This window comes from Frankliniella occidentalis, unplaced genomic scaffold, assembly GCF_000697945.3.
Source record: "Frankliniella occidentalis isolate FOCC.00 unplaced genomic scaffold, Focc_3.1 Scaffold176, whole genome shotgun sequence".
NCBI lineage: Eukaryota > Metazoa > Arthropoda > Insecta > Thysanoptera > Thripidae > Frankliniella > Frankliniella occidentalis.
The window spans coordinates 19,777-30,681 of record NW_026267302.1 but is presented as its reverse complement, the minus strand read 5'-3'; the positions used below and the strand labels follow the sequence as shown (position 1 = coordinate 30,681).

Here is a 10,905-nt window from a genome sequence, read left to right as displayed (position 1 = left end):
ATGCAATGGACAGGTTGCCTGTAGTTTTTTTTCTCTTTTTTTTTTAAGTAAAAAAAATATTACTGGTAGCCTTAAAAAGGAGTGGATGCACTTTTATACAGTAGCTCTACTTGCACTTTGTCTCTTGTTTATTTGTGGCTAACAAATACTTCTAGCGTACACTTACTAGATGGTAAATCATAATATTTTTCCGTCTTCTTTACCCCAGGAACTTTGAGTGGATATCATCGTCTTGCATCTGGTAGTGTAAGTCCACCTCCACCTACTACAACCCTTGTGCCCAGCCATGCACGTACCGGATCTAGCCCAGCTATGATGCAAAATGTATCTCATCCAGATGTTTTGTCGCATTCAAATACACCATCACCATCTATTCCAAGTGGAGCAAATTCATCATCAGGCGGTAACCGTGCAGGCAGGACAAACACTTACCCCAAAATTCCAGATCGTTTTAGAATGCAAAGTCCTGATGCAGGCTCTCCAGCCAAAAACCAGAATCATCATCAACAAGAAGAAGAAGTCATATTTTTCTGATGTTGGCATTTCTTGTCTTGTTTGTTGTATCAGACAGATAACTGAGTTGTTAGTTATCTCTGGTTGCATACTACTAACATGACTGATGTTTGCTTTACTCTGTGTTGTAAAGCCTCAGAATGTGTTACAATCCAATTGAGTTTTTTGTCTTGATTTGTTACAATTTGCATTCCTCAAAGATGAGAGGGTTTCATGTTTCTTTGATTACTTTGAAATTAGTTACCAGTTGTACTGTCGGCGAGAAAGGGCTTAGCTAGTTGTTTGAATATTGTGGTAAGCCAAAGAACATTAATTGAAATTCCATTTTTAAAGTAGTGTGAATATGTTAAATATGTGTATGTTACAAAGTCCTGTGTATACCCATGTGTTAGTGAGACGTCATTGTTGATTGTGATTCCCTTCAGCAGCGAAATGATTGTAATATGTGATACTCTTGATGTATGCAACGAATTCCATAAATACCCATTCATATGTGCTATATTCTGATGTGTATATGAATGATTATATGTTTGGTGAATTAGGAAAATTATGATATTACCTATTGATAAATTATTAACAATTTATGAAATGTTTTGTTTTATTAAAGATAGTCAAAGTGATATTGACCTTCTAGAGCTGAACTCAGTTGTCACTCTGACCAGTATCAGTATTAAAGTGTCAATCAAGTCTATTTTAAGTAATGGAATAAACTATGACAATATAGCAATGACTGTGCAAGTTGATCATGAGATTGCATGGAACTGGAGTTTAAGGATGACATATATTTTATGTGAACCTAAAACACATGTGTAGACCAGTTTCCTGTCCTGTCAAGCCAGATAACCCTTGTATTTTTGTGAAGTACGTAGTTGGTGTGAAATTTGTTTGTCTCCTATTTATTTATTTTTGACTCTGAAGTTTAAAACTAATAAGAGCCTGGAAGATGTATGCTTTTAAAAAAAGTTAACACAGAATGTTATATTTGGTGTACTGTCTTTCATCAAAGTTTAGTATGTGTTCATTCTATAACACACTCATATATTTCTATTTATTTTTATTGTAAGCTGATTATAATTTTAAGTTCTTACTTTTACTGTAAATTTTGTAATTTTTGTTTGTGCAAAGTATTTTTTCAGTTTTTAAGTGAATTGTTTGTAAGTTTCAAGATTTCAATGATATTATGTGCAATGTAAGATTTTACAACACTTCCTCCTCCTCCTCTCTGTGATGTTTTCTTTGTTTATTGTTTTTCTTCCCCTAGTGATGTAAGTACGTTATATATTGTTTCAATTCCAACTTTCTGTAATTCATGTTTGTGTCCATATCAAAGTCATATTTTTGTATGGAACCATGTTGTCTGTTGACTTTGATAGTTAGCTCTCATCGTATGCGATGCAAGCCTGTGTAACATCAATATCCAAGATACTATGAATTGCTTTAAATGAACTTGGCAACGTTTATTTAGACTTTGTGATGCCTACTATCAATCCAGATAGTCTAGCTGCCACAAACTACCTAGACCGTAGTGGGGACAACCACATGTATTGTTGCTTGAAGTTTGAGTAGCTAGTGTCAGTTACTGATGTATGCAATACCATGCATGTTTTATCTCACCCGAGTGTATTTTAAGTATTTATTCTGTAGGTGTTAGGTGGTGTGATTTTATTTACTTAACTGTGTCAGCAGGCACAAGAGTGTATGTAAGATGTAAGAATCTTTAGAACAAGGGTACTCTACACCCTTGTTTGGCTTTGATGGCCAACCTTTGAGACTTGGGATTTTGACTGCAGATGATATTTCTATCTATAGCCACTTATTTTTATTTTACAACTGCCCTAGTGTGTGATGAGTAGATTACAGTTTTGCAAAACAAAAAAAAACAAAACAAAAAAAAGTGAAAACTGTAGTGTAGCATTCTATTTATTTGTGTTTTTTTTTACCATTTTGAGAAAATGTACTGGAAAATGTGATGACTATAAATGTGCAATAGGATTCCACCGTTACATCAATGAGAATCCTTTTGTTTTCCTTTTGATTTTCTCTGCTGTTGCACCTATGTGAAATAACATCTCTTGTTCTGTTAAGAATACCCCTTCCTTTATTTTTCTTTCCTTGATTGGGAATGTACAGTTTTTAATTAGCAATTGTGACATGTTTGCTTTTGACCTTGAATGAATTTTCATCAGCTACTGTTTGTCGAAGTCTAAGAGAAACAATACTTATCTTGTAGTGGGTGCTGCAATTCTTGCATGCTATGCACTTTATTTTACTAATGCTGGTAATTAAAATCAAATTTAACACGTTAAAACTATCAGTTTTAATTCTCTTAAAGTGTGGTTGTTATGTGCAGGTCATCTATCTTCTGTTGTAATTGTATTTCTACTACTGAACTAGTGTGGAAGAGATTTGATTGATTTGTTTTAAGTACTCAAGTACTCAAGTACTCCTCTTAATGTCTATGAACCTTCATTTTAACGTGTATAGGCAGCTAATCAATCATATTCAGTATGGAATCTCCCTATTTACTGTATTGTGAAACCCCAAGTATGTTCATTCAAAAAATTAATCACTGTGGGAATGGGCAAGGACCAGGAGAGTCCCTAATGTAAATGTGTGGTGTCCTGTATCAAACCTTTCAGATTTATTATAATCTCTCCAATATGAAGATATCATTTTCCCTGTTCTTTATATACCCTTACTACATGTTATTCAATATATCAGATATTGAATCTTATCAACCAAAATTTACACCAAAGATTACTTTGTCGAAAAGATGAAATCTTAATGTAAATATGCATAATAATTGTAATATTATGTACTCTAATTTCTTAACATCAGCGCTTAACAATTATGAGCTGTTTTTGTTTTCATTTGAACTCTCTAACTTGTGCTATTTTTGCTTACTGTACATGTTTTAATTACATAATAGAATTGCTGTTAAAACTTTTGTTCGACTGATAATCAATTGCAATGGAACAGATTATGTTCTGTTAAACTCGCATATGACTGTGCCAAACGCATCTTGATCTCCTTTTATTTATTGATCTTTTCTTATCTATTTTTGTTTTGAAGAGGTGAACTGACTTAATGCACTTTACCCCTTTTGCCAGAGGAGTTCAATTGTTTCCTGCTCATATACTGCTGCAGCAATGTATTGTGATAGCAGTTGTCTTCCATAATCACACTTTAATGCTGAGTTTAACTGTCATGTTTGTTCCAGTAATCCAAGCTTGTCTTTTTAAATCTATTTTTATTTATTCATTTTTTATTTTATTTTTGTTGGTAAAGAAATTTGGTTTCTGGGAGGACTGCAGTTTTTTAATTGAGTAAGGCATGAGTGTATCATTGTGTGTCTCATGTTTCTCCCAGACTTTATTGGTGTCTTGGGCTATGTGTGCAAGTGTTGTGGATTTAGGATTTTTTCTTCTCTACTAGTATATGTGTGACCCTTCCATTGTGCCTTTTCTATTATAAGATCAATATGGAGTCTTGCATTACCACTCATAGTTACATAAAATTCCATTTGTAAGGGACACTTGCCAATGTCTTGTTGACTATTCTTTGTGTAATTTAGCAATAAGAAAGCAATACTTAGGTCATTAAGTGACCCAAAACTATTTTCATTCTACGGCCTATCCATCTATCTAATCTGTCTTTTGGGTCGGTGCCAGTACCAGGTGTATCAGGGCAAACATCCCAGTGTTGAAGTCTTGCACACCCTTTTGAGCAGCATAGGCTATGGTATGGCGGAGGGAGTAGGTAAACCCACACTATTGGGGTGTTTCCTCTAATTTGCCTGGTATTCCCTTTGTGTTTAAATGAAGAGATCTTACTATCAAACATGGGGCTCATCTACTTTGTTAATTTTGTTGCATAGTGTGTTGTGGACAGACAACTATGAAATAATTGTGTACATTTAATTATTTGGATTCTTTCTGCAAAATCTAGTTAAACTTATCTCTGTCTCCTTTCTGAAAATCTTATGTATCTTTGTGATTTTGTTTTGATTTGACTTTGTCTAGTTTGTGTTAAACACCTTGGCTCACTGTTGTACTGCTGTTACACTTTTGATAAAATTCTCTATTTTGTGATAATGTTGTATATAGTTTGTTGTAGACACACTGTTGCGTTCTCTTTTATCCATCCATCCTATTGCGCCTAACTGTGTCATTTAAAATTCTGTTGTTATGATTTCTCAATGATTGTACTCTATTTTGATTCCTCTTATTAATAGTGATTGCCTATTTGCTACTTTTTCGGGGCTTTGGAGATTACTGCCTTGATATCTAACCAAATCTGAGGTAGCAATCGGAATGTACCTTTATTATGTGTTTTGGTCGGCATGCAAGCAACATATGTTTTCAAGCAAAATTCAGTAATGTAATTTAGTTATTTACCGACCCTCCACGAAGATCAACTCTGGTTCCAGTTGCTCTCTAGAGTAATTGTGTAATTCATAAGCACATATAAGTTTTTGAAATCCAGTTTTTCTGAAACCCTTGCTGGTTTCTTCAGTGATCTGAATCTGGATCTAATTGCAAGTCAGCTTCTGGTACTTACAGCAAATATTAGTCAAACCTTGTACCAAGGAAAGTTTTCAACCAATGTTATGTTTTGTGACAATCATCCAACATAAACTGTATAGTTCTGTATATATCTCATGTAAATAAATTATGAAATATTGTGACACTGGAATGACTTTTTTCTTTCAAAGTCAAGAATAAGAACAAATTCTATCTTATATTTATTTTTGTGCATTACAAATACTTTAAAATTTCCTATTTTGTGTACAAAATAATTATGTTGTTTGTATTACATCACAGTTAACCAGGGGAAATTAATTTTCTTCTTGCTTAAATGGTACAGTGGACAACAGCGAGCTGTGGCCCGAACAGGTGCACTACTTCACTTCCTGCAGTGGCAGACAGCGTCCTTGCAGTATCCTCCCTTGAACCCCTTGAACATGGCGAGGCAGTGGGCAGCGCACCCGGCGTGATTAGGCGTCACCCACTTGGACTGGAAGCTGAGCAGGTCGCATGTTGCCCTGGCGTGACGGCCGGCCCTAACTGACGGACACAGGAGGTTGTAAGTACGAAGTACATATACACACTTGCATGACAGCTACGGCATACTCAGTCTGGACTGGAGTGGAGGGGCGGCCAGGCAGGACCACCCACCCGTAGAACACATTTGACAAAAACTCGTCAATGGCCCCCATTTTACAATGAGCTCAATCTGGCTACCTAGACGCTTTTGGGCGGGTAGCGTGACTCCAAAATCTTACCTTCGAGGCGCGGTCCATCTTCGGTGCTGCTGGGGCCAGGGCTGTCTCCGACTTCGTGCTGGGGGAGGTCAGCGTCGGCAGTACTCTGCTGCAGCGCGGCGGCCAGCACCACCAGCACCAAGGCCACACTAAGGGACAGCGAGGAACACGTTGTGAGAATAACAACTCCGGCCCAAAAATTTTCATTCACCCAAGGAACCTGGAAAGTCGGGGAATTTCGCTCGAACGTCCATGGGAAATTTCGGATAGTGGATTCCGTTGTGGCTTATGCGAGCACTCTACTGTCCGAGGGCCTGTAAAGTACCACTGTCTTCGTGTCAATAGATCGGTATTTGGCCTGCTTCTAATTAAGTGACTTAATACTTCTTCTACCGGACATTATTCGTCATTAACAAGACATAACAGATTCGATTTTCGCGTTTAATCGGCAACTGCAAACACAAGTCACGGACAAAATATCCACGGGACACCCTTCAGAACCTGAAGAACGTCCGACCCTCGTGTGGCGCGGCGCAATACTCACGTCGTGAAGCTCTTCATCCTGATGAGAGTCGAAGCTGACTGCGATGTGCCGGCGCGGAGTGTCGAGTGATGGCTTGTCGGAAGCACGCGCCTTTATAGTAGGCGTTCAAGAAGGAGACGATGCGTCGAGGGGGAGAGAGAGAGAGAGGGGGGGGGGGGCTACGGACTCCCGTACGCGCTGTGCGGGGCGTGCGGGATCATCCTGGTAGGGACTTCCCCTTTTCCCGAGTGGAGCGCAGACGCCACCGCTCCCCCCTGAGCAGTAATCAGTTCCCAGAACCCCTCTGCTGGCAGCGGGCCCGAGAGTCGTCTCTTCTCTGTTGCTCCCCGCAGCCGCACCGACGCGGAGCAAGGACCGGCGGGACCGGCGCGGCAGCAGGGCGATCCGGGACTTCCCCGTCCTACCCGAACCCTGCGCGAGTCCTTTTCTGATCGCGTGTGCTTCTTCTTTCATTATTTTATGGAATGCTAAGCCCCCTCCCAACACTTCGGCCCTAATGGTTGTTCTTATCACGTACCGTAGAATGGCGCTTCTTTATTATTTTGATTGAGTCGATTGGGTTGCCTGCTCCCAGGCGCCTGCGCCTGCCCGCAGCTTGTAGTTACTGGTATACACCATGCGGCATTACCTGGCTGAGATCTCCAGAATCCCAGTGAGAAACAGTTACATCGAAATGATGTCAGACTGATATCTTTGTCGGTAAATTGTCGATTATCGTGTCGAATCGATCCTGAGATGGTCTTAAAATCGAGACATTTCCGATAACTGATATCTATTTGATGTCGATTCGATGTCACATCGATTTTGATTTCTCACTGGGATTGTGTATATCTGTTGTTACTCTGTCAATGTGAATGTCCAGCGGTGGAGAATGTCGACAATCGCCGGTGAAAGACAGATTTTCCAAAAGTGCCCGGTGAATATCCGAATATTCGAGGTTGCTGACTCACGCCGCGCACTTTTGTAGTTATACTGTACCGCATGCGCGCGGGTGGGTTGCCTACTTGCACTGGGCCTCATGGAGCCGTGGGCAGCGGGGATAGGCAAACCCACCCGCACCCGCATGCGGCACTGTATAGCTACGGAAGTGCGCGGCGTAGGGATCGTCCAGAAAATACGCCCGTCGTTTGCCATTCCACAATTGCCAAGTTCATCCTGTGCAAGCTTTCATAGCGCCTGACATGTAGGCAACATCTTGTCGGTAGTAGTGCATGCGTGTACGGCGGGGTGGCCTACCCCCAGTCTCGCAGGCGCCGAGCTCCCGTAATTTGGTGAATGAAGCAAATACTGTAAGGCCTACGGGCAACAGCGCATCAACCTATATAAAACTCGTTAAAACACAAATGTATTTTATTTTAACATCAATACAACCATTCCAAAACTTTTAAAAAAACCCTGGTGGATGAATCTGAGAAGAAACGGACGTACTTTCTGGAAGACCCGATCACCCATAAAGTACGTCCGTCATTCGCTGTTACGAATCTGCCGCCAAGTTCAGCCTTTGCAAGCTGTCATAGCGCCTGGTAGGAAGGCAACATCTTGCATGCATGTTGTGCGGGGTGGCCGATCCCAAGTCTCGCAGGCGCCGAGCTCACGTAATTTGCCGAATGAATCGTGAAAAACGGACTATTTTTTGGACAAACGCAAGTGTGTGGATATCCATTCGTTCTCTTATGGGGGTAAACGTGTGAATCTTCTAGGAAAAAATAACACGTTTACCCCTCAAGTGTACAAATTGATATTTACACACCTACTAGTGAGCAACATTCACACACTTACGTTTTCAGTGCATTTATTCGTGTTCGTAAAAAGTTGTGGAAATGGCATTTTATAGGTCCAACAACTAGAGTAATTTCATGCCCTATCATATATTAGATTTTTCAAATGCTTTTTAACCGCCTGACTCAGAAGAACGTTGATACATAAGTACAAGCAACAACAGGAGGGAGGCCCATCAACCCCGCGCCGTTTTTTTTCCTCCGGCTACACTTTACCGGATTCAGGTGTGCACCGATCGGCCATTCTGTAACTGGTTGCTTTTGCAGCTCAACTTCATCACAGCTGTTTCTTTATGGTTGGACCACACTTCGGCATTAGCTTTCCATGTGAGCAGATGGAATTCTCATGTGACAGGTAGCCCAGTTCAAAGGTTTGGTTGAAAAGAATAAAAGACTCAAGTATTAATGTGAAAATTTTCTTTTGTACTTATTTTATTAATGTGTATCAAAAAACTGAAAAAAAATATCAGAGAACTAGTTTGGAATATTAGTTTTGAGCTTGTTTCAAAAATTGATTGCACTAATACTATTAGCTCAATAAAATCATAAAAAAAATAAAATTCTTAAAAAGTCACAGCTTGCATTTGTACACAGCCAAATTGGTGCTGCAGCCTAAACTAAATTTGTTCAGTTACAAAGTAGCATCTTCTTTGTCAACAGCAAATGGCTCAGCAACCTCCTCAACACCACAGTCCACAATTTCAACATCCTGAGTAGGACGATCACGGCCATCAGTGCTGGTAGCCTCAATGCGGCGAATGACACTCTGAAACAGACAAGAATTTTTGTAAGGTACAAGTATGAATCTAAATAGTACTTTATAAATGTGTTTACATCTCTTCAACACACCATTCCCTTGATGATCTTGCCAAAGACAACATGACGACCATCGAGCCAAGGAGTCTGCTTCGTGGTGATGAAGAACTGGGAACCATTGGTGTCCTTTCCAGCGTTTGCCATGGACAGCCAGCCAGCACCATAGTGCTTCAGCTTGAAGTTTTCATCCTCAAACCTCTCACCATAGATGCTCCTGCCACCAGTGCCATCACCCTTGGTGAAGTCACCACCCTGGATCATGAAGTCCTTAATGACACGGTGGAATTTGCTACCCTTGTATCCCTCTCCCTTTTCACGCTTGGCAAGTTCAATGAAGTTCTCAGCAGTCTTTGGGACAGTCTTTCCGAAGACACCAATTTCAACTCTTCCAACATTTTCGCTACCAATTTTAATGTCAAACCAGACCTGAAACAGACCAAAAGAAAAAATTGCATAAAGGAGGCTTACTCAACTGTATTAGTAATTATTAGAATTCCACGTAAGACAACACAAGTTTCTAAATGAATGACTAGTAAGGATCACAAAGTGCCACATTTGAGAAGATTAAAAGATAAAGTAATGCCACTTCCTTGCCAGAAGCCAGCTAAGCAAGCATGCCAATCTTTCAATAAAGGCCAAGTGGCCACAAAAACAGGTCTTGAGGGCAAGGTGGTTCAGTGACCTCCCCAGAGTTCATTCACAGCGCTGACTACTGGTCTCTTCCAGAATCATACAATTGAAGCACAACCTCAAAGTTTTATCATCCCTCAACTTTGAACCCACCGCAAGTCAGATACCGAAGGGGGGCTGACAGGGAAGACAGACAAAGAACCTGCTCGCCGGCCGCAAGCCGGCCTTATCGATCAGATCATCCCACGAGCCATCCCCAGCGTCTAACACTCAACAAAAGACCTTCCCTCACCTTCTGAGTCACTTTGGGTCCTTTCTTCGAGTCCTGGGACTTTGCGACGACAATGAAGCCGATCAGCAGGAGTGCCGCCACCCCAAGGGCGCGAGTGGTCCACGAAAATCTGCGCATTTTGCGAGCTTGGTCCTTCAGCCAAACCCAAGCCACTGTGCCTGGTCCAACGACGCCGAACGACTGTCCACGTCAAAGCCAAATTTCGGTCCTGATGTCAGCGTCAGCACAGCACAAGAAGATGAAGCGGTGGCAGTGGCGGCGGCTGCTGCTGTTGCTGCTGCTGCAACAGCAGCAGCAGCAGTAGCAACAACTCTCGCAGTACCAACCATCTTACCATTGTTGGATGTAAAACGTGAAAACGCTGCACGCTGGGCACCACGTTGAAAAGTGAATGAGTAGGCCCCTTGTGTAGCAAGGAACATCTTTAAGTCGTGTCACCTGAAAAGCAGAGAATCGTGACAGGATAATTAACTATAAACTTAAAGCATTGGCGTCAATGTGCTTTTTAAGTTTCTCATATAAGTATCGTCCCGACAAATTTTTCACATGTAGCGGTGACGGGTGACGCTGTCTGCTAGGATGTTTTTAATGTTTACGACAACTCTAGACGAATTTGGATGATATTTTCTTCAAGAAACTAAAACGATGGTTCACGCGTCGAAAATTCCTCTAACTCTCTTAATTGCCATTGCATTGCCATGTTTGTCCGTTGCGACCATTAGGAAATATACAATTGATGATGTGTTTAAATTCAGGTATGATACAGATCATTGAACTATTTTAAGTACATGATTTTTACATGTAACAAGGCTATACCATGTACCCAAACTGCATGTTTTATCGTTCTCTGTGTTTGTAGGGAGGAAGTGAGAGAGATGTTTCAACATGCATATGACAGCTACCTTCGTTATGCATACCCATATGATGAGTTGCGACCACTCAGCTGTGACGGTGTTGACACCTGGGGAAGGTAAAGTAATCCTTTCCTATTCTCAGCTTTTCTACACAATAGCTATCAAATTTAATCCTATTATTTTTATGATGTATTATTATTCTAATATTTGGAAGG

General features: G+C 40.7%; 3 protein-coding genes across 3 annotated transcripts in view; 1 reads left to right on the top strand and 2 right to left on the bottom strand.

The window, feature by feature from the left end:
- Nucleotides 1-10,905, top strand: part of LOC113209993 (rho guanine nucleotide exchange factor 18) — a 24,762-nt gene that overhangs the window by 12,779 nt on the left and 1,078 nt on the right. The gene's annotated exons all lie outside the window — the stretch shown is intronic.
- On the bottom strand, nt 5,245-6,482 carry LOC113209991 (defensin). Its single transcript, XM_026427778.2, has 3 exons — nt 6,321-6,482; nt 5,798-5,925; nt 5,245-5,579 (listed from the first exon to the last, which is right to left on the bottom strand). The coding sequence occupies exons 1-3, from the start codon at nt 6,335-6,337 to the stop codon at nt 5,419-5,421; spliced, it is 306 nt and encodes a 101-aa protein (XP_026283563.1). The 5' UTR covers nt 6,338-6,482; the 3' UTR covers nt 5,245-5,418.
- On the bottom strand, nt 8,501-10,076 carry LOC113209968 (peptidyl-prolyl cis-trans isomerase B). Its single transcript, XM_026427748.2, has 3 exons — nt 9,837-10,076; nt 8,948-9,340; nt 8,501-8,864 (listed from the first exon to the last, which is right to left on the bottom strand). The coding sequence occupies exons 1-3, from the start codon at nt 9,951-9,953 to the stop codon at nt 8,730-8,732; spliced, it is 645 nt and encodes a 214-aa protein (XP_026283533.1). The 5' UTR covers nt 9,954-10,076; the 3' UTR covers nt 8,501-8,729.

Bases quoted from the DNA above. Each gene is read 5' to 3' on its own strand.
- LOC113209968 (XM_026427748.2), bottom strand. From the start codon at position 9,953: ATGCGCAGATTTTCGTGGACCACTCGCGCCCTTGGGGTGGCGGCACTC. The intron at 9,341-9,836 runs GTGAGGGAAGGT...GGTCTGTTTCAG, and splicing joins GACCCAAAGTGACTCAGAAG to GTCTGGTTTGACATTAAAAT. The intron at 8,865-8,947 runs GTGTGTTGAAGA...TGTCTGTTTCAG, and splicing joins GCAAGATCATCAAGGGAATG to AGTGTCATTCGCCGCATTGA.
- LOC113209991 (XM_026427778.2), bottom strand. The intron at 5,580-5,797 runs GTAAGATTTTGG...TGTGTCCGTCAG, and splicing joins AGATGGACCGCGCCTCGAAG to TTAGGGCCGGCCGTCACGCC.